The following is a 24,059-nucleotide window of genomic DNA, read 5'->3' on the forward strand; positions in this document are numbered from 1 at the left end:
TGCTGTTTGCTGGACTGAAGTCTTATGCAGTAACTCAGTATTACTCATTGTGGACTTCAGACTGAAAAATCTGCCTTGAAATGTATGATCCATGTTAAACATGCAAGTACAGACTGCTTAGTGTCTGGAATAGGAAAATGCTTCATTCTGTGTTATAAAACAACAACAACAAAAACCCACAAAAAACATGCCTCAGGCTTTAAACACTGAAAATACTAAGTACTGTCACTGTTCAGTGTTTTTGTCAGTTATTATGGTATCTCTCTTGTTGGTAGGTATTAACTGAAGACATTAAAAGCTATGGAGTATTTTATAACATAATCATTTTAATGAGGACATTCAGAAAAGTGGAAGCAAAGTATGAATAGTCGCTAAACATTTCTGAAATGTGAACCCTGTAGTTTGTTACTCATGGAGAAGTTATACAAATTTATACTCACTCCATTTTGTTTACTCATAAATTTATTGTGATGAGCCGAATCTTTTTCTAGGTTAAAATCAGATGTCTCTAATAGTAATGATTAGACACTATATACTGCTAACACTTAAACTGGTTCTAAAACCAGAGATGATTACTAGGCCTTGGTCCCTTGCTCAGTTTACTTATGTTCTCTTATTCCACTTGAGGACTTGGCATATTGTTTATCACGTCATTCAAAAATCACCTGGTTGATGACAGGAGACACAATTTAAAGTGAGCTTTAAAAAAATAAATAAATCCCTACTGACTGTGTAGGGGAGATGACTAACAATGCTTAGGGTTCTGATTTATAACTGGAGACAATGCCAAACTTCACTTGAACTGTGAAGTAAAGTGCATATTTTTTACGAACACCAGCCAGCATAAAAGAAGAATTTTAAACATCTACCAGCAGTAAGGTTGTCATAAAAAATTGCCTAATCTATCAAGTATGTACTGAAAAAAGTGAACACGTCAGCTAATCTTCTAAGGTGTATGTTTTTCTGCCAGTTTTTAAATGGTTGGAATACTTTCCTGATGGAAACAGTTGAAGCTTTGCGGTTTGTCTTTCCAAATTAAGATGGGCAAAGCAATCCTGTCCTGATTATTGTGTTCTGAGACTGAGACAGACTGCATGACTTTACAGGACTCTTTTTCTAGCTTCTGACTTATATGCTGATTCTCCTGATCACTAATTTGTCTTATCACAGTAGAAGTAACTACAATGTCTGTTACCTGTGTAGCTTGTGGGAACCATGTTGAGTGGCTCACAGTTTGTTTTCATTTTGTATAAATATTGACCCTCTTATAGCAAAGGAAATAACCTCTGCAGGGTTGTACTATGTATTGTACTAATAGATCAGCTCAAACAAAACTTAAAGGTTGCTGCCTAAGTACCTTTTTGATTACTGCAGTTATCTGTCTGTAAATATATAAAAATGCACCTATGAAGGAGAAGGTGTTTGAAATTAGGTTCATGGTTCAAGATGCCAGATGTAAAAGAATTGGCCTTCCATGGAGGCTTTGCACATTGGTACACATGTACTTGGGCACAATACTATTTTGTAACCACTGTAACACTTTTTCAGAATAACCATAGCTAGCAATAGTGTCTCATCAGCAAGGGTTATTTATAATGACACTAGACTGGAAGCAGACTTGCAGTAGGGATCCTCTAAGGAGGACTACAATGAGACAAATATGCTCTTCTACTAATAGCAGTAAAAGGGACTTGTGATTTTTCTCCTTTTAAAAGCCAAAGGTTTTTAGAAGACTCAAGGTTTCTATATCTAATTTTAAGTGATTGATATAGGAGTAAGCATGCAGTGATCTTAACATACTATGCAAGGGAAAGATACTGTGCCTGTAATAACAGCCTGTTGTTGCTAAGACAAAATAACGTACTGGAAATTTGCAAGTGAAATACTGAAATCAAATGAATTTGTGTAAGTAGTAATGAGCCTTTCCTTGTCAAATTCACTCACTCCTAATTATAATCCCAGCAAGACAGTAACAGGCTAGACTCAGCAGGTATGTTTTAGCTAATGGAAATTACTAGTCTACGCTTCCAGGAAAGGAAAGAACTTACTTTGGATGCTTTAATGGAAGTAGAAGAATATAAAGCTAGTAATACTTCAAAGTTGCTTGGCAGTCTCATGGACTGAAGTCACTTAGTATAGTCTGGTTTTTTCCCCATGTTGTGACTGTCTGTGCATCTAGCCTAAATTTAAGGCTCTACATTATAACCAGTTATAACAAGTTTAAATGAGTTTTCCTGGATTAGAACACCAAGTTCCCTTAAGAGGACCCAAATAAGCTGCATGTCACCACTATGGTATCAGGAATCTTGGCCCTTCTATCCACCCACTAAACAATTTAGGAACACACCTTGATATTAGCAGGTTCTGGGAGCTATAAATGGGGAATGATTTATCTTGAAATGAATCCATTAAAAAGGCTGCCAGTATTCTGGATGGAAATTAAAGCAATCATATGAAGTTCATTCTTTTTTTTTATTTCTTTAATATTAGCGTCTTGCACTAGTTAGATATTCAATGTATCGTGACTACTCTTGGTGACATTTCTAATTTATTTGTTCCAAGCAGTTTTTATCACTGTATGTTCAATTTAGTTTCAGCTATTTTGAAACTGAAAATGCTGATTAAAAAAATCAAACTCTCTGTGTATGACTTTGGATACTGGGTAATGCTACCTTTGTCCTGGTTCTTACAAAAATCAATAGAAAGGCCTGAGAACACTTAATTCAGAATGGGACTGAGCCTGTATATGTTTGTCCTTTAATTCTAAATTCTTTTTATTTAAAACAAGGTAAAATGACATAATCCTTTTACTCATTCAAGTATTACTAACAAAATTTAGTACATTTTGGCACTTGGAAATGGTGGGCAAGTTTGTTCAAATTATGCTTTTATTGGAATAGGGAAAGGTAAAGAAAATTTAATAAAAGTATAGATTAAATGTAACATAGTTCTTTTTCCAGGAATTACCTAGCATTATCTAAACATTTGCTATCCACTAAAACATGCCTTTTACTTTGCATGAAATCCCTGTTATTGCAAGTGAATATTTTAATTGTTTCTAATTGGAGGTATGATGCAGTTTTGAAGTCAGCTATAAACCTCCAATTAACTTGAAAGGGTTTCTGAAACAAATATATCTATGTCAGCCTATCTGGCTGATTTATGGCTGTCTCTGGCCTGTAATACCATGGTAACAAAGGCTGTTATGTACTACTTTTATCAATAGGTGGTACATAAAATTCCTTTTCCCTTGACATTATGAATGCAGACCCATAGCACTTTGGGGTGTGCAGTGGTAATGTTTGCCTGCATTCTACATTCTAAAGCAGTATATGGTTTCTCCTTATCTGAGGTATGGGTTCTCAGTTCAGGACTGCTGAGTAAAGAAGGAAACTGAAGAAGAGAGTAGGCAAATGAACATTTCACATCACAGTGCAAAACCCATTTGTTTTTTAATCATAACAACAGGAACTGTTTAACAAAGAATCCCAATATGGAGGGACAGCTGAAAGGGGCAGAGAGAAACAGTTGTACTCAAGTAAGGAAGGCACTATTTCAAAGACCAAGGGATAAAATTTATGAAGGAAAAGATAAAGCCAAGGGAATGACTTGCTGAGGGGGGGAAAAGGGATGAAAAGGTGATGATATCTTCAGAATAAATCTTTTGGAGTAGGGTTTAGACAGGAGCTTGTGGGTTAAGAGTCTGGAGACAGTAGTAATCGATGGATGCCCACCCTTTCTTCAGGAAAGAAACAGACAAAAAGCAATTGAAATCTGCATTTGTTTCCCTAGTCAGTGAGAGCTCTGCCAAACAGGGACTGCTCTTTTGTAAGATGACCTGTGAATAGCGTGGTTGTTCAGCTGTGCAGGTAGGTATTTGCTTAAAATTAATTTTAAAAAGGAACGCATCAATGAATCTTTTCCATTAATATGATTTACCTGTACTGGGGTATGTACATCACAGTAAACTATAAGGATTCCACTTGGGGAATTAAGGTTGGAATAATCATATTCAATAATGAATCAAGATGAACTGGCTTTTTCTCACCTATCTTCAGTCATCTGTTTTACCTAAACTTCAAGGTGGTATGTAGCAAATGGAGAGAGTGTGGCATCTTGTATCTGTTTGTTTCTTTACTCAATAGTCCTTGTCTAAAATGCAATTATCTGAAGATAGCTGGGTTCATTTGCCCTCTAGAAATGTGCAATTCTCTTCATGGACTTTCAAGGGGGTCAAGGTGACCCACTTAACCTGGAGGAATAAGGTTAAATGATGCAAATAGTCTAAGATCTTATTGCTCATCTTACAAAGAAGCAGCTTTAGTATTTTTGATTTTTTTAAATTTAGTTGTTGCAGTTTCAGAGATTTTTTTTTTACTTCAAAACTCTTGAGAGACGTGGTGGTATGGGGTTTTTGTTGCCAGTGCTTAAAGCATTAGTTTGAACTTAATAACAAACAAGTTGACTGAATTTAAGTCAGTTGTTTTTCCTGCATAAGCTTGGGGGTAGTCATACTAACCTAACTATTCCAGAAAAGAGTGAATGTATTGATCAGCCCAGAATGAGGTGAAAATTTTCTCTGAAATCCATAAGTTCTATACTTAATTCCACTTAGCTTCTTGAAAGGAGATCAACAGTGTGAATGTATTTTACTGTGCTAGATTGGCTCAAAGTATGTGTCTTTCACTCATAAATTTGCTATGTGCTTAGAGATGTATTAACAATCCTATGATCTAATAAACAGCTTCCCCTGCAGTGATGTCTCTTACAGTAATACACAGGAATGTGCGTTTTGTCGGGTGTTTGTGGGTAATAGAAATATACAGCTACTGAAGAACTGGACTAATGGGTGAATCTAGAGTGGATAAATCAGAAAAAAATGAGTGTTTTGTTTGAGCTGTGGGGTCAGTCCCTGCACCCTGTTCTATTTATGGCACAAAGTATCTAATTAGTACTCAGGAAGCCTATTGTTAGTCTTGCATTGCTACAAAGTTAGGGAGCGAGCCTCCCTATAGCTCCCAATTACTATGCTGATGCAAGCTATTGGCAAAAACCATTCTCATAGGAAGAGGAGTTGGCTGCAGAGCCAGTTCCCTGATGCAGTTTTATTTATTGATATGGGATGTTTAATTCCCTGTACACTGCAGGTCTTGAACAACAGTAGATAATATCCCTGTGCTTGTTCTCACACTCTTTCTGCAGCTGGCACTTTGCTTTGACATGTCCCCCTTTCACTCTGAAGGGGGAGCGACACTATGTGCAATATGTTATCATCGTAAGGGTCTCATGCAACGTCTCAGAAGTTGCACTCAAACTTCCAAATACATGAGGTACTTTGTGTGGCTTTGCCTAAGGTAGATGTGTTGTCCCACATTTAGGCTTCTTCCTGCTGTTTCTGTTGCACCGTGGTGTGAAGATGTGTAATTCCTTCCCACGGATAACTCTGCCAAAATACAAGACAGCAGTTACATCCCTACTTCCAAGCACCTTCCTTGCTTTTAATCACCCTACCTGTAGTTGCAAACAGAATTGCATAAACAACATAAATATTAACATCTTGCTACACTGTTTGGTTTTTTAGATTATAAAATCAAATCTGCTATTCCTTTTTGAAAACTAAATGTTAAATTCTAGAAAAAAGCAAAACCAATTTTGCCTTCCATGCTTGTCTATCTAGACTAGACTTTGATGAAATTGATACAACTTTCAAAAAATTGTCAGAAGAACCTACTTATAGGACTACCATGTTCCTAGTGTCCTGGCCATATCTAGTCCTATAGACTTTGTACGTGCTTCTGAAGCCTTCAGAGGGTCTTAGGTTTTTCCATTTTCTAGTAACTACAGTTTTTAGTATCTCTTATTCTAACAATCCCACTTTTGATTTCTTTCATATTGCACTCAGTTCTGGGATTTTTTTCTTTAATGTAATCATGTCTTCCCAAATGAATAATATTAGAAAATTAGATAACAGGAGCTAAATGTGGGAATTCCTCAGTACCTGTTATCATTAGTGTGATTTGGCAGTGTGCAGCAGAGTATGCAAAGACCAGCTGTTATCACAACTGATAGATTTAACTTGATCTGTATTGTCACCAAAAAAAGGTAAAGGTGAGACACTTAAGTGACATTGCATTCCAAAATTGTTTCTTTGTCTGCAGCTCAATTCCTTTCAGACAACTTCCCTGGGATTTATCATACTAGTTCTTTAGTGGTGCTTGAAAGCTTTTGCCTACAATATCATGGTACTCCCTGAATGAGCAGTGGAATCTTGAAAATAAGTGTACTTTGCATCCTGAAACATCCTCCCCCTCAGATCTGTCATATGATTGAGCCTCTCTAAGAGCCAAGTGGGAAATGGAACAAAGGAAATAATTGTCATTTTATAAATCTTCAGAGAACTGCTAAAAAGTCTTTGTAGTTTTTTTCTCTCACTCTTTTGTGATGATCTCTTACGCATGACACGTTGAAAACAATGATAGATTATAAATTCATACATAGGTTAAACAAAACTGGCAGAGTTTGGACAGGCTTGACAAATCCCTTCTCCTGCATAAGCATATATATCAGCATATATAGCTGATAAAGCAAATGATAGTCTGAAGCTTATAACACTCAGTATGGATAGTTATATCTTTATGTAGAAAATAACTTCATGTGCTGAGAGTTGTTTAAAAGTTGACTGTGGTCTGGTGCCAAAGCAAGGTGCAATTTGGCTCTGCTTCTGAAAGGGAAGAAAGTTCTTCATCTAAAACAGACTGCCACTGATTTCAAGGGAAGACAGTAGTTACCTCCACTGCTGCATCGTCTGAAAACACAACTAATATCTTCAGTGTGCTGGTTGAACTCACTTATAAGGCTTCTTCAGAAAGTAGTCATGCATTGGAAGTCAGCAGGGAACAAAGAATCTGAGCCTTATCCACTTGAATTACTATATAAAATGTTGAACCCCTGGCCTGATGTATAACAGCTCATTTTAAAGGAAACCACCTGACTATATTATAAATGTGAAGTTCACCCACTCTTCTCTATTTCTGCAATCTGGTTCCTTTATGTATGAGAACATGCTTTATAACATCCCAAAGAAGGATGTATGTTTTCTGTATTTAAGCTCAGGGCAGGAAGGATCACATTCACAGGTGAGTGAATTGCCTACACAGGACATCAGAATTAGAGTTCTGTTCTAAATTCTTACAGGAGGGTGACAGGATAATCTGCAAGTGCCAATTAAAATAAGACACATGTAAAAACAGAATGTTCTAAATCACAACTTGGAAGGAAGCACTATATTAATTTGGGGTGAAACACTGAATGAATTGACAGAATGTGACTTCTTTGCTACTTCAGCCTAAAACGTGTCCAGATCTGAATCTTTCTGTTCTTTAAAGTGTCTGGAATGAAAACCAAATCCAGAAACTACAATATGTGATGGTGGGGCACAGATCTGACAAACCAGTGGAAGTATCACCACAGAAGAGTTGACCCATTTTAATGAAAGGCTTCAATTTGCAATAGAATAACTAACTACCCTTAGACAACTAAATGTATTAATACAGCATAACCTGTTAGTTTTTCTCCCTTAAAATCAATATTTAGAACATTCAGTATTAGGCAGGGTGATATGCACAAATGCACCAAATCCTATTAACTTAAACATATAGGATTTCAGTACTTTAGGTATCTCTGGTCTATTGATGGGCCTTTAATTGGTGGTAACACATAATGCATCATGTGCTAAATTCTTTCTAAAATCTGCCATCTAGAGTAGGTGCCAAGAACTGCAAATTCTGGGCATAAGCTTTTTGAAAAATGTGTTACTACTGGGTTTTTAAATTAAAATGATGTTTAGAGAACCTGGACTAAAAGTAGGGTTTTTTAACTGGAGCTAAATCTTAATGCCATGAGTGAAAAATAATCTGGTTCAATGGGTGAAGCAATAAGCTTAATGTAGATATGACAGAGGCCTTATCTGAAACATGATGTGAATAAAAGTCTTAACATCCATTTATTTCTGACGTTTTGGCAGCACGTAATGAATACATAATCTAATGGTTTACCATTTATTTGTTTCTAAACACTTTTTCATATTCTTAGCAAAGCAGCATTTAGTTTCCTCTGAAATTGAGACTACGTTGTCTTAGCTTTAGTATAAAGAAGAATTAGTCCTGGATTTGGTCTGCTTTTAACAGGAGTGATAATTGAAGAAATGGGGGGGGGATGTGGGGTGTGTGTATGTGTGTTAAGATAGGAAATTGAGGTTGCTTTTCTACAATTCCCCCCTACCTTCTTGCAGCCATGTCTATTTAGACTGGTTGGCTCCTTGTAGCAGCAAGGTAGGCTTTATTTTCTCTACAGAGCCTCATGCACAGTTGAGTGCCATACTGAAAAGCTGCAGCAAAGCTTAAACAGATTTATTGACTACTACTGTAGTGACTTAGTCAAGAGCAACTTCTTCTTGCACAGTATTGCTTAGGGATGTCTTTGCAAACACTGCTTTCCAATGGTCTTTTGAAAAAGAATGATGTGGTAGACCCTGAGGAAATTAAGTTATGGACATATAATCTACAGATGAACATATGAATCAGACCAGCATATGTGAGTGTTTTTACACACTTTTAAAGGACTCAAGATCTGGAGTAGTGACCAAAATATAGTTAACCCCTCCACAGCATTTTTGTCTGGAAATTTATCTGCTTTTTCCTTTTGCTGGCCTTTTGATTTGATGCAAGCATCCGACATTGATTATTCTATGAGGAAGAACCTCTTGGACAGTCCTTCATCACTACATGAAAGCACAGGGAGGTGTGTGAGCTTCATCCAGGTGGACTGTAAAGGGCTCTACAAACCAATGTACCTGCTACACAGGAGAGAACGTATCAAAACTGCTACTTTCTAAGTAGAAAGGAAAAGGTCCTACATGATTAGGACCTGGATACCTTTCCTTCTGAAGAGATCTGAGAAGTTACAAGTCACCTAGAAACTTCACTGATACAGCCAGTTTACTTTGTAGTGTCACTTTTGTACTTAACAGAAATGGTGATAGTGGGAATCATCTTGGACTTACATTGGTAGAAATATTTATTTTCCCATACAGGGAGAGTTATCCTGGGATACAGTGTTTTAACTTCAGCAGGCTAGGCCTCTATACTGCAGCTATGTACTTAAGCACTTAAAGCTTATTGGAAATTTGTTTTTGATTCCATTGGAAACAATTTTACCTTTTCTCACTTCACGAGTTTTCCAATTGCAAGTCAGGGCAGCTGCAGTCAGTCACACCCCTTGGGTTGGTATGTATGAGTGGGTCCCATAGGATTCAGGCTGTAGAGACAGAAACTGAGAAACTCCAGAAGTAATAAGTGCCAGGTTTTTCTTTGTACCTGTTCAAAAAAGTGGATGTTGCTTGTAAGTGCTATTGATGTACAACTAGTATTCAATTTTGAAATTAAAAATGCATTCCCTGACTTTTAGAGTGCTTAACATCATGTTTGGGGCAAGAGGTATATTTACTATTGAAATTAAAGAAAATATTTGGGAGCAACTTGCCAGAGGCATGTTCTATTTGGTAAACATGGTTGGCTTAGACAACAAAAGCCATTGGCAAACCAAAACAGCTTGAGGTCAGTATGTTTTACCCTGCACAAACATGTATGTAAGAAAACTAAAATTCAACAGTCTGGGTTTAAACTGCTCTCGAGAGACCCAGAAAAGATAGGGTAAAAGAAGTGGCTAAATGCACAGGGTTAATTAGGCACAGATACACACAGTCTCAAGAAGTATATCGGAGTATCTTTCTTGATGAATTTACAGGAGGAGGAATATTCAGCAGGAAAAAAAATCTCAAGAGTTTTCAAGAGCACAGAAAAGACTTCTAATCCTTTCTTACAAGTATTTGTACCACGTCTTGTATCAAGTTTGCTTTGTTGAAATGAAAACTATTTGAAAACTAATTCTGCATTGGAAAAAAGCCCCTCTTTTCTATCTAAAGGAAAAGCGCTGCTAGAGAAGTAAAGGTAGGGCCAGCCTTAGTGAAGCTCAGACTTCTTGCAATCAGAAGACTTCCAGCAATTGTTTTTATACTAATTGCTTTGTCATTGTAAGTTTATCTCTGCCAGTTAATTATGTTTGGTATTTAGTCCAAAAGTTCCTGTCTCATTAATATTTTCATGCTTGGTAGCTGCTTTCAGATTTCAACCCACCTGCCTAGTTCAGCTGACCTAAAAGCTTGGTTATTGAATTAGGAAGACTATGACCACAAATTCCTATAGATCCAAACTAATTTGGCTTTGTTGTGGAAATATTGACATATTAATGTATTTCCTAGATTTTTAAACAAAAAGATAGGAGATGTCTGGCTGGCTTGACACAGATCACAGTGAAATTGCTATATAATTTATAGTAAGCCCATGCATTGTTCAGGTATGTTCCTGACAGTGTGATGCCTCAGGCTCAGTATAGATATGAGGAGTTAAGACCAAGGCAAATCCTTTGATATGTCATTGTAAGTCACTTATAAAAATAATATGATGGGGATTTTGGCTAGTAAGAAAGAACAAAGCAAATCTTTTGAGTGGTGGAAGTTTTTTTTCTTTTGGCTTTGAATTTTGAAACTCAGTGATTGACAAGCTTTGCCCATTGGTGCTGAATTTTGAACAGCACTGTTGCTTGTTCTTTGATGGATCTGATGGCTCCAGAAACCACCAACTTTTCCTTAATCCTGTTAGGTGTAAGAGCAAGGAGTAATCAAAACCATATTGCAGTTATTTCTACCTCTCTGGTTGTCTGGGAATGCATTTGTGCTATTCCATAGCAGTGACAACACTGAAACAGTAGCCTAAGGGCTAGCTGTGTACGCAATCTTAAAGACATAGAAGCTGAAACAGAAAATACATGTAAATGCTCTTCATTGACATTAGAATGCCAAACTGGGAAAACAGATTATTTTGTTAAGCAACTGTTTGACAGACTTCAGAGTTTCAAAGTAGACTCACAAAACATGGAAAGGCAGAAAAGGGGATTTGTAAAGGATAAGGAAAATCAAGGGAGAACAAATTTTTAAATAATCCACAAAAATAGTAAGTAGTATAGATGTCTGAGGATAGTAAAAGAACTGGGTCTACTGAGGCTTGGCCATTCATTTTGGAACCAAAAATAAAGAAAATTATCCTTTCTCTCTTCAGGCTGTTCTTTTTACAGTATCTAAAACTTCCTGAGCTCTTTTCACATTGCATCAGTAAAGTTCTCCCTAGCTCTTGTGGCTGTTCTTTCAGTCTATCTTCAAGTTGATTACACAGCTGCAGGAGAGCTAGGTATTCTATCAGGCTTCTCCTGCTGCTACACAGTCTGTCATTTTATTGCCTCTTTGATGAATCTCAACAGCTTTAATTGATTTTTAAAAATAGAAGTGGCAAAAATAAGATAAAATAGAAAACATATCACCCATTGCTTTTCCCGTATAGCATATTATAATTGACTTTCAGAGCAGCCAACAGCAATGCTTATGGAAGCAGTTCACCCAGCAATTTCTGAGTTGGAGCCTGCTTCTGCAACATGAACATTTTACCAAGGGCTAGGATGGGTTTTCTGTTACTCAACCATAAAGAGATGAGGGAACCAAGCTCTGTAGTCTGTGTTATGCAGAAAGTCAGGAGGGACTTCTCATTGTTGGTGAATGTGGTGCTCACCTAAGCACATACAAACAGTAAAGTCTAGATGATAATTATCATTTCATTTCCTTTTAACTGCTGAAACTGCTGTAGTTCTTAAAAATCTTACATGTTTCACCCAGCGTGAAGGGAGAATCTTTTCAATTCTTGGGTTCCATAGCCAGAAGAGATGCAGAATGATGGTTGAAATTGGTCAGCCTTTTTCTATTGACAGGCTTGTTGTTTGTCTTGATCTGTCACCGTAATTCCCATTACACAGTGGCAAGATGGGAAGGTTTATAATAAGGAAAAGCCTGTAGTGAATATGTTTTAAAGTGTAGGTGTATAAAATTAGCAAGATGCAATAGTCTCTGCTTTTGTCTCTGAGAACAGTAATGGGGTAAATTGAAATTTGACTAGAATTTCTTGAATTGAAAGTGTTTCTGATCTTTCAGAACTAGATTTGCCTGATAAATAGCTGCTTTTATACCTTTGTTCTAGCAGGGACCACCTGGATGGTACATGTGCAGTGGGAAGTGATACTGTATGACACTGGAATTGATGGCATAACACACAGTGGGAACAGCATATAATACCAATAAACACATTCTGAAAGACTGAGCTTCTCGAAATGAGAGAATAATGCAGAAGAAAACATTGTTTTGCTTTTAATTGTATAGGTAAGTTACAGTACTTAGTAATAAAATACTAAGGCACAAGAGGATGTCTTTTATTGCTCTAGTAATAGCTGCTTTGGGTGTTAGAGGTAACCTTGGACCATCACTTCCTCTTAGCTGATAATTAACTAGGAGGATCATTACAGCTTAGATTAAATTTACCAGCCTCAGAAAGCCTTGCAAATGAGATAAATGCAAGGTTGAAAAACACATTACTGCTCATGAGATGAGGTGGCCTTCTGCAGAATTTATTGGGCTGGGACTTAAGAGACATGACTGCTGTAGCTGCTCCAGGTAAAAATTTCTGTTCTTGCTGGCTATGCCACTTTGAGTTTAGTTACCCTCTTTCCTTCCAATCATTTATTTTACCTACTTACACCTTGGTCTGGCCCCATAGCAAAACTAATCTGATAGACAGTCCTGTTTGGGCTTCCAGCAATTAAGTATTTCTGTCATGATCTGTGAAGAATGGAGGGTGATCAAAGTGTATCTGCCATAAGCTAGCAGATGTAAGTAATCTTCAGGAAAGTTTTGCTTGCTTCCCATGTATACTTCTGGGGTCTGGTAAAGGCCTGGAAATGTAAAACTCTACAGAAATTTCTCCATGTTTCTCCTAATTCTCATAAGCTAGTGTAGAGTTGAAATAAAATCATGAATAAATCTCAGATGCAATAGGAGATGCACATATTTCTGGACCCCAGCTAGCCTGGCTAAACTTAGACTGGTATAATTCAGAATAGTGCTGATAAGCTTGTGCAATGCAGAGTTTATACTTTGTTTCAGATGGATTTCATTTAATTAGCTTTGAGAGAGAACAAAACAGCAACAAAAATTCCACACAATGAACAGTAATGTTCAGAACTGACAGCTTTTCCCCAACGTGCTGCCTTGATTCACAAGGTTCTTCAGTCAACAAGCTCTCTTACTCTGATTCCTGACCCAGTTGTCTTTAGACAAGTGTGCAAAGTTCACATTATGCTAAATTCATTCAGGTGATGAGTATGGGCTGATGTACAAAGGAACATCCCCTTAAAGACCATGTCAGGGCCTTGCAAAAATCCAGTGTGAAGGGTGGTTGTGGGATTGGCTGCTTTTATACACAAGTAATATTTGTGGTAGTGGTAAGGAGCATGGTGCCTAATAACTCAGACTACTGTTGCTGAGCATCCTCAGAAGAAAACAGATAATCATTCCACTCTCTCTTCTGAGTGCATTTTAGCTGCAATAGCTGGAGAACTATTTGGTGGATCATGGAGGAACTCATGGAAAAAATCAGTTATAGTTTACTTTCAAAATCTCACCAGGCACCTGTGTGCTGGAGTGCCTGAAAGTGTACATGTAAAATAAAGTAATGCAAAAGAAAAGTTGGGAAAAACTATCTTCAGTCCATGATCCCACTGACATATCACATTGCTGGGATGTTTGGAAAGTGATGCTGGTTTTCCATCACCTGTATCTAGTGACTGACTAGCTCTTTTCCTTAAAGTCTGTCTAGATCTAGTAGATAGTGGACTGTGATACAGGTTCTGTGACTTGCTGCTGCAAGGAACTGTCAGCCACTTGGCACCAATGCTCTTCATCTGGCAGCTAGGGAAAATACCATCTTTTTTTTGTCACTTACCTTTTTATTGTTTCCAAAGTATTCTGAGATCTAGTGATCAAAGTTCATTGGCTTAAACAATAAATTACAATGTTAAAATGCAGAGTAAATAAACAAAAAACAATTGAAAACTAGAGTAATAAAGCTTTACCATGCATTGGAATCAGAGAGGAGCAAAGGGCACATGTTATGTGGGGTTTATGAACAAAGGCTATTGATGGAGGAGTACTGCTTTTTGTACCATGTGTGCAGAAAAATGAGTTGCAGTAAGTAGAGAACAGTAGACTCCCTATCTTACTGTTTAAATATCAGGAATGAAACCCTACATTCATTCAAGACAATAGAGAGTTTGTCATTGTTAGCTGAGCCAGGACTTCTTCCCTTGATGTATTTTCCTAAAGCACTGTAGTTAAGAACATGTACTTGAAAAGGATCACGGGTAAAGCCAATTTGAATAATAGTTACTATTGAACTGCCCTTTTAATTAATGATTGACTTTTTTTTTAATGAATCTGAACTTCTGAATGCTGGGTATTTATAAACATTTGTGGATTTGCCCAAATGAACTGATTTCACCTGAGGGTAATTTACAGACTGTTTGTTTTTATTATACTGTACTCATACACATATGGTTAATCTGCTGATTCCAGGATATTATGTCTACTCTGCGTTTTGCTTATTGATGAATTTTAACCAAGATAATAGAACAATCATTTATATTTTTATTAGTGGAAATTTCAAGAATCATGGAAACATAAAAAAATTTTCACAAGTGTCTACAAATTCACAAATGATATAATCAAATTATTGTAGCCTGTACTGAATTTTATTGCTCTGTATCAATAACAGTCTCAGGGCTCTTCTTCACAAGGCAACTATGACACATTTCTTCAAATGGTAGCTGTGTCCAAAAGCCACTTATAGATTTCAATCTATTCGAGATTTGCCATTTAGTCATTATCAGAATCAGGCTGTGAGCAGCCACATTTGGGTGTTTGCATAAACTTACATCTGCTAAAACTGTAACTGGAAGAGGTATAAACATATTCACAAAATCAAACATATTTTGGTACACATTGCATTTTTCAAATCAAGAAAATATTTCCATTAGGGTTCAAATAACTTTTTTAACCTCAAAAAACTAGTGATTTTTTTCACTGAAACTATCATTTTATAAAATTGCCAAAATAACATAGGCATGTCCCCTTTAAGAGGAAAACAAAGAAAGCTGAAGAGTTGTTAAAGTTACATTTTTATCAATTGTTTTGGGTTGTGAAGCAAGAAAGACTGTTTACTTTCTCTTTTTTTTCCTTCAATCAGCTGAAACATGAGTTTTACATAGCTATTCCCTGAATTTACCTGAAGAAAGATAGTTTCAAAATTGCAGGTGAGTTTCATTCACTTAAATTGTGATTTTAATTGGGAAGGGGCTTAACTGTTTGCTCAAAAGATTCAGCACTTATTTTGTGCCTAAAGAAAGAAATAATGTTGAAGGCAAAAGATGATCAGTCAGGAAGTATGACCTGTACTTCCCTATCCTGCTTGACTTCATTTATGTAAGTTGTCTTGCTTTCACCAGAATTTATTTTTTGAACTAGAACAAGTTGTTATAGCTCATTAAAATGTATAAGTATATAATCTCTCTTGCTGCTTTGAGAAGTTCAGTGTTTGCTGCATAAATTAATGCACCTACGCCTCAAGAATGGACAGGATGCAAAAAGTAGTACAAGATTACTGACTTCAGAAAGAAGATTGGCTGGAGGTGCTTTGCTTTATAATGCCTGTGCCAAGCTAAAGACAGTTTGTCATAAAGCCATCAGGTGCCAAGTCATTAAACCTTATTTTATTGAGGAAAATAGATTCTTGGGATGCCAAAAATAAGTATGAGGTAGGTACATGTTATTAGACCAATTTCATAAGAAGATAAAAGAAATGGAAAGAGTATTTTCAATCAATTCTAAGGTAACTACTGCAATGTAAAGAAAGAACGAACTTTGTTTAGTCAAGGTATATACTAGGTCCAGACCAATGAATGCATTAGTGAAACAACTCAGTTGAGTGAAATCCTAGTATGTGAGGAATGGAGGGTGAAAGAAATGTATTTCTAATTTTCCCTGAAACTGAAATGCTGAGGAAATTTAATTTTGGAAGCTCCATGACATAGTGCCTCTGGAAGGAGCTATGCTCTCCTTACTGCCATAGTTGATCTTCCAAGTGATGTTCTCATCAGTGTTGTTTCATTTTTTTTTTCTGACCTACCCTACCAAGCCACTGAAGCACAGCTAACATATTAGCCATTTTCTTTCTCCTTCTTCACTCAGGGACAGCTCAAGATCATGCATGCTCTGATACTATTACAAATTAAAAACAAACGTGTGCATGCTTCCATGTCATTGGAGCTGAGAGGCATAAGAGCAACTATTGATTAAACACAAACACTGCCACCCTACAAATCTGGAGATCCCTTTGACAAATTATTGCCACCAAAGTGAAGGGAAGCATGGTTTTATTTTTATTTTTTCTTTTTCCTACTTTGGTCCTCTAATCACCTCTACCAAGGCTGACTTATCCATGGAGCTTACACACTTACTGATGAAAAGTAAATCTCTTGCCTTTGGACTAGACCAGTTTTTCTGGATGGCAGATGTCTTTCTGGGAAAAGCTGCCTTTGCCTCCTGTTAACCTATGTGCAAGGGCAAGATCATTACCAGCCTTTCCCCACTTCCAGCTTTACAAGCTGACTACAGTCGCTATGCTCAGTATATGCTGTTTGCCCTCCGAGAAGCTTTGTATTTGCCAAGTAGCATCTCTGTCCTTAGTTATGATTAAGTAAACTGTGATTGAGTTTGACAGAACAAAGGAAGAGTGTGTCTAACCCCCCTCCACAGCACAACTTTCCTGAGAATACAGGGCTAATATGAAAGTTAAGCAGGACCTCATTAAAATATGGACATCACCTCACTGCTGGGAGCATGGCAGCAAGTGTGCATTTCCTATGTTAAACCATCAAGTTTCTATCTACTGAGCAGAATTCACTTCCTGTGGAATATTTCTTTAGAGGCTGTGTATGGCTCTGCTTCTCCTATTGTTATTAATCTCCTACTGACACACATGTAGTAAGTGCAGACATAATGAAAGCTGAGACATGTCACTACAGTGTTTCCTGGACTCATAGCCAAGAGCTGTGAAACTGGGAACAGTGGCTAGATTTATGTTTTCTTTTTGACAGAAGCTCTGTGTAATTTTCAGGGATGTGATGCAGCAACCTTTTGCTTTAGACCTTGCATGTATTTAAATCTCTTCAAGAGTCTGAAAAAGTATCCAGTCTCATTCCAGTCTGACTTATGACGTCACCAGTATATTTTAGCAAGAGTGGCAAACTTACCTCAAGTCCATGGTTGGAATATCGTGAGTGCTGGAACTTCAGCCAATTTCTCTGCAGGAAGCTTCATGGCAAGTACTGTGCTTGGCTTGGAAAGAAGGATTTAAGTACTGGCCTCAGCCTCCTCTGTGGGGAAAAGCTGTCTGCACAGAACTCCAGGGAAGTCAATGTGGTTTTCTACAGGCAGAGATGAACCACCTGCTTGGAGAGACTTCCAAGTCCTAGGTGTCAGGCTGCTCCTGGGGAAAAAAAAAGTCAGAATTGTAACTTCAATTTACATGCACTCTGCCTATGTATGTCAGGACATCAGGCAAAAGGTTTTGTACCCAAACCTTGATTCTTTTAGTTTCTTATCTGCACTTTAAAAAGCCCATTTTAGTGTGTGTGCTTTTTCATAAACACCCTTTCTTCCCCTAGATTTCCTGTATAAATAAACAATTAGTCATGCTTGACAGATGGGATATTAAATAAACAGATGATCCAATTTGAGTGGACAGTTTGTGGAAAATACTGATGTGTTGCTATCTATAGACATTCCTCTCCAATGAGGAATGCTGCCTGAGTTTAGAGATAACTACTGTGCCATAAAAAACCAAGTTCTATAATGATGAGGAAATCTCCATGCAATGTTACTGAGGCTCTGACTGGTAATACTAACTGGAATTACAGAATGAATGAAAATGTAGTATGGCCATTATCTGCCTGGCAGCAATGCCAGAAACCAGTGGAGAAGATAATATCAGTGCTGGGATGCTGCTGCTGAAGTACTAGACTGGTACAAAGGAGATGTTGATTCTAAACTTGCTACTGCTTTGTTCTTGGTAATCATAGGCAAGTGAGTCCATCTGGTTATATGTCAATTTACCACATTTGAAAAACAGATATTAGTACAAACTTCCTTGGGAGTCCAAAGTATTTGGATTTCTATATGTGGAAAATGTTCAATATTAATGGTGGTATTACTGCAAATAATAATGGCATAGGATATGGCATGCTGAGAGCTCTACCCACACAGGCTAATTCTTCATTTTAAGTAGATCAATTTTCAAAGATATTCCTTGAAGTTATACTTTTCTTAGGGGCCAATAAAACTTTAATTCTTGATGTGTTAGGTTATCTCAAACCTAGAGGTAATTAGGACACAGCTAGTAGGAATGATTGCCTGTCCTTGCTAGATATGCTTCCAAACAGACAGATCATTGAAGTTTCATTTATGGTCTCTGAGACTGCTGTGCCTTTGGGAGTGCAATGAAGATGATACAGTATGTCTGTGACAACACTTCTGGACCTAAGAAACCACCTAGCACCTCTTCACTTCCATGTCTGGGTGAGACTCAGTGCATACAGTCTGTTACCATGCTGCTTTTCTCTGGGAAGTAGAGCTGGGAGCACAGGCTGGGCAGGAACCTGCAGCATGCTCCAGCCAAGTCTCCAGCTTTGACAATCAGGAACATAAAGGACCACCTGGCTCAAGATGAATATGTGGAGACTGAACACAATTTTCAGTGCAGGAGGAAAGATCCTACTCTTTCTTACTGGATTAATGTAATGGTGGATCACACCAATGTGGAAAATCTTCTTAAGAAAAAAAAAGTAAGGGAGTTTGAGAGGAGGTAGGTTCTGCAATGGCACAGTTCCCAACACCACAAAGAAAGGAGTGACTTGGATTATCCTTCTTAGGGTGACAACTTTCTGGCTTCTATGCAAAAGTCTTTCTGTAGCCAGATATAAGAATGGACCAGACCAAATACCCAACTAGTTGACAACTAGAGACTAGCTGTCTCCCATGATGCCAAGTAGCAGAAACTTAGGAAAAGAATATAAAAAATACAGTACCTCTGACAGTACCCAGGATTTATGATGGATCCCAGCCATCATCTCCTTTGCCTTTTTGGCAGCATGACGACAATGTCTGTGGGGATGAACTGAATAACGTGAATGCTATACCCTGACACCCTTGCCAGCAGTTAGCTCTGGAATTGCTCTTTCCAAACCTAATGTACCCACAGAAAAATAGGGATATTCCCTTTATGCTGGAGAGGGCTGTAAGAAAGCAGGGCATCCAAGTTCACAGTCTGTTTGTTCATACCTATTCCAGAGATTATTCTTGAGCATTTGCTGTGTGGTTTCAAGTTAAGGGATTAAACTTTCTCCTGATGCAAATAGGTTTAGCTGTCTTTGATGTCAGTGGAAACTGTACCGGCTGACCCCCTGGTTGAACTTAGCTCATGTGGGTCTTACATAGTCAGAATACTTTCACCTCTCACCCACCCACACTGTGATCCTGAATGGCAAATTAGGAAAGAACAATCTCCTACAATGCACTTTTATATCTGGCATGACAATTAACTTGTTATATAGTGTTCTCAGATTTTACATGCAGCAAATTAAACTAAGCCTCGGTGTAAGTGAACCAGTTACACTCCTGAATGCTGTGTAACTACTGTAGTCCCTTATTAAGCAAGCTGAAAAGCCATGTAAAATTAGAGGGCATATTCTGTATTATTTTGGAGTTTATTATAGCAAAGCCTTCAGGGAAAAATACTTTCACCTACATCACAACCTTTCTTTTGAATAACCTTACTTTTGTATGCTTTTCTACCTTTGACTGACCTCTTTATTCTTCTAGTAATATACAGAAATTTAATATGCAGTAGTATACAGAAATACTGTCTATACTCATCTTATTGTCTGAAATGGCCATTATAAAAAAGCTGAAACAGGCACATACTACCTTTGTTTCTCAGATATTTGGTCATTTACTGAATACTGTCTACATTTGCCTCCAACCAGAATAAGCTGCCTTTGTACTTTCCCACAGGTAACAGCAGTGAGTAATTTGAGGCCCTTCATGATGAGTATCTTCCATGCAGACTCATTCGTTCTTTGAGTGTTGATTCCTACCTCAAAACAGTTATAGCCAGTCCTGATTTTCTAACAGGCTGAACTTCAAGTAAGCAGCTCTGTGCTTTGTTATACTGGCCCTTGCAGCTGAGAAACATCTATAAAATTGTTTTCTTCCTGCCTTCAAACCTTTTTTGTTTTGTCTTCAATATTTTTTTAATAGGAACCATATTTTTTTTCTTTTTTCCCTAGGTTTGTGCTGCACCTAGCACAATGGAGTGCTGGAACTTCAGGAATGACTTTACTACAAATACTAAATATGTCCAAGTATTTTTTTTAGGATTATTGGTGTTGGGTGCTACATTCAGAGAGCCTTTCGGCTGCTGAAATTTCTGCTGGAAGACTGGCTAACTCCAGCTTTTCCTAAGCTACAGGGATACAAATCTCCACCACTCTACTGAACCTGCTGCACCTTTCATACAACCCTGTGGTTAAGATGATCCACTCCCCATACACTTCCGTACATTTTGTTCTTTTTGACAAATTTTTCCTTGTGTGGTGTGGGCCAAAAGAGGCAAATGGATGTCTGTGAAGAAATCTCATTCTCAGAGTAAAACAGGAGTGCCAGGAAGGCTTAAAGTGCTGTCTGGGATATGACACAGTTTCCTTCTCCCACTATGTAAGACCTCTCAGTTTCCATAACTTCCTTTAATATAGCTCCTAGCACTTGTTATGTCCATTGTCCTACATTTTCCCCCTCCCAAATTATATCATGAGGTGTGTATATATATAAAAGCAATTAAATATGCTGCAAACCTTTGATACAGAGATATACTAATGAACAACCTGCTGACTCCTTGATTTCCCTATTGACATTTTACTGCCTTATTACAATTTACTTTTTTCTTTTGAAGAATCACATTTCTAGCTTTGAATTGGATCTCTGGGAATAAAGGACAGCCTTGGAGATGGCTTCATGAAGGAGTTACTTAGCACTGCACTCTTCACAAATCTACCATTCATTTTGTGTAGTCAGCCAAGATTATCAAGCCAAGAATGGTCTAGAGAAAAGTGACTCTTGGCTTTTTCAACCCAGGCCTTGCTGCTGCCTTTCCCTCCCCTCCGTCTTCACACCACCCGGACCTGATTACCTTATTGGTTGGAAATCTCTGGTGTAGGGGGCAGAAATACTGTTTTAAACCTGAAACTTGTGCACCACTCTCTATTCAGCCATACGTTTCTAACAACGTTTAGGAATGTTTTTAATCTCTGCCTCAGTTTTGCATTCATGACCTTGGACTGAGGATCCTCATAAATGTAATAATCTGTGAAATGGAAAAGTCATATTATATATAATAAAGGATGTGAGCTGTGTGGAGGTGATGGCGTCAGGAACCACAAGACCTTTGGGTATTTGCCAAAATCCAGTTGGGGAAGGATTTGGAGGCAGCAGGAACCTGCCTGCTCCTCTCCTCTGCCTGCAGTGCCCTGAGGAGAGGGATGCAAAGGGCAGTGTCTGAGTGCTTGGCTGGCTGACTTGGGCTCTGCGGAGCATGATAAAGGAAAAAGCAAAGATTTATCAGAAACTTACAGAAAAATTTACCTGAAAGGTTGTGAAGAAGCACAACCCCAAGATGGAGGCTGGGGATGTCTGTGTGGGGCTGCCCTGGAGGCTTCTCCCCACCTCTGCCGGCCAGGGTCAGCCATCTTCCTGAGCTTGTACCTGCTTTCTACAGAACATTTCCTTTGATGTTTTTTGGAAGTTTTCAGCTGAGGACAATTAAATCTGAAAAAAACCTGAAATTGAGTGTTAGGGGTTAAGGCTAGAGGCAACTCGGGGGAAGTCAGTGGGCAGCAAAACATTCGATGCCTGATGGCTCAGCTCGGGAGTGACAGCCCAGGCACGAGCTTCACGGTGACCGCCACCGAAGTAAATTTGTCCGTACGTTTCTTTTTACATGCCGAAGTACCTTTTTCTGAGGTAAAAGGAGGCGGCGCGAAGCCTCTCCGGGCAGTGCTCCGCGGCTCCCGGCCTGAGGAGGACGTGAGCGGCGCGCGCGCGGCGGCGCCCGTCTGAGGGGAAGAGGAGGGGGGTGGCAGTCTGAGGGGAGGAAGAGGATGACGCTTCCAGCCGGGAGGGACAGATAGCCCCGAATTTTGCCTGAGAGGGGTGTAAGTTCTTCTGTAAAGCAGTTTAGTGAGTGAAGGGGATTATCCTTGTTACCTGAAGTGAAAAGCTGTGTGTTGCGCTTGTTTCTCAATGAGGGCAGAGGACTCAGCTGTTGCTGTTCGGTGACGACTGGCTCCGGGGGGCTTTGTTAGAGAGGGGGCCGATCAAGTCATCTAACGAGTGGCAGCTGGGTGTGAGCAGAAACCTGAGGTAATCTGCTTTGTAACTCACCCCGGGACAAGCAAATGCTGCATTTTGGGGCTTGTTAAAAAAACATCTGAGAGGACTTCAGCAGGAATTAAAGATGCCTGACTCTACCCAGTGCTCAGGTGGGGTCAGAAGCTCTGAGGCACCTCGACGTTGCTGCTTTATTCAAAGTATTCCAGGCACGCAGAAATAATAGACTGAACTGGAGAAATCAGAGCTGTGGCTGTTGCTAGGGGATAAACTCACAGTACAGTAAGAGGAAGCCTTATGATCATCGGGTGAGCACAACGTGAGATACTGTTCAAAAAGTAAAGGTCTGAAACAGTGCTGTGCTGCACAAGGTGTGAGCACAAGCCCCGTGGGCTCTTGAAGGCCGACTGATGCATTGAGCACATAAACACCTGATGCATCTAAGCTGGTAAAATTAAAAGAAAAGATACTCTTTCTAGGCGCAGCTTTGCTTTCCTACTTCTAACAGGTTTTACGGAGGAATACTCCAGCCTTCTATAGGCAAAGTGCAAGTACAGTGTTGGCAGTATCAAAAAAGTGTTATTTTCTGGTTCCCTTGGGCCCGATGAGAGTAAAATTGACAACTTAATTGAAATCAGCTGGAAAAGAGCCCCAAGAAAACGGTCTTCAAACGGCAGCTTCTTTTGTTTGCAGCAGTCACCACCCTGTGACTCCAGCATTAATTGCTGCATTACCAGTGCCCGGCGCGGCAGCTTGCAAAGCCTGGTGAAGCAAACCCCTCCTCCTTCCCTGCCTGGCTGAGGTGTTGGCCTGTGCTTAGCAACTTCCATCAGGGCATCGCGGCATGTGTGTGCAATCACAGCCGAGAGGCTGAAGGGGAGAGCTGTACCTTTAATGAAAAGGAGGTGCGAATTTCTCCTCTGCAATCTTTCTGAGTAGCGTCGGAGAGGCAAACCTCAGCGCAGAGGCTGGGGCTCGGCGTACGAGAGCAGAGTTTTGTGCATTGCACAAACTGATATCTTAACTTTGTAAAGGACTCGCTTTTTTTTTTTTTTTTTTGTTATTCCTGGACTTTGTAAGAGAGAAGAGCCTTTCTACCCGTTTGAACCATGAGCGGCTGTTCAAAGAGATGCAAGCATGGGATTGTCAAATTTGCTCAGACTATTTTTAAGCTCATCACAGGCACTCTAAGCAAAGGTAAGAGAAGGCATTTTAATTCATACTATGCTGTGCTGTTAGCCTGGGGGGGGGGGAGTTTTGTAGCCTTTAAGGAGGCTTGCGATAGAGTTTCAGAGGTGTTCTGGTTTAATTCTGGGAATTGGTTGCTCTGAAAGAAGTTGCTGTGTGCCGTGAAGACTGGAGCTGTGCTGTAAAGCCTTATGTAATTGTTTATAACTTATGTAGTTTGTAACCTGTGTTTGCCTATTTGCCATAGCCTGCAACTGTAGCAGGCTATTTCAGTGTCTTCAGAGATGTGTTTCTGAAAGCAATTGTGTAGCTTCAAAAATTTAAAGATTTTGTAGCTGTCAGTAATCAGTACTTCTCTGTGTCATTGTCTACTTCAGTGTTT

At 38.8% G+C, this 24,059-nt stretch overlaps 1 protein-coding gene across 1 annotated transcript in view; it reads left to right on the forward strand.

Moving 5' to 3' along the window:
- The window catches only part of KCNIP1 (potassium voltage-gated channel interacting protein 1), a 615,599-nt gene that overhangs the window by 144,080 nt on the left and 447,460 nt on the right, over positions 1-24,059 (forward strand). Inside the window, exons 8-9 of the mRNA XM_054841792.1 lie at positions 15,237-15,303; positions 23,570-23,686. Coding sequence (XP_054697767.1) covers positions 23,599-23,686 — 88 coding nt within the window. The 5' untranslated portion in view covers positions 15,237-15,303; positions 23,570-23,598. The remainder of the gene's footprint in view (positions 1-15,236; positions 15,304-23,569; positions 23,687-24,059) is intronic.

Source organism: Grus americana, chromosome 14 (assembly GCF_028858705.1).
Source record: "Grus americana isolate bGruAme1 chromosome 14, bGruAme1.mat, whole genome shotgun sequence".
NCBI lineage: Eukaryota > Metazoa > Chordata > Aves > Gruiformes > Gruidae > Grus > Grus americana.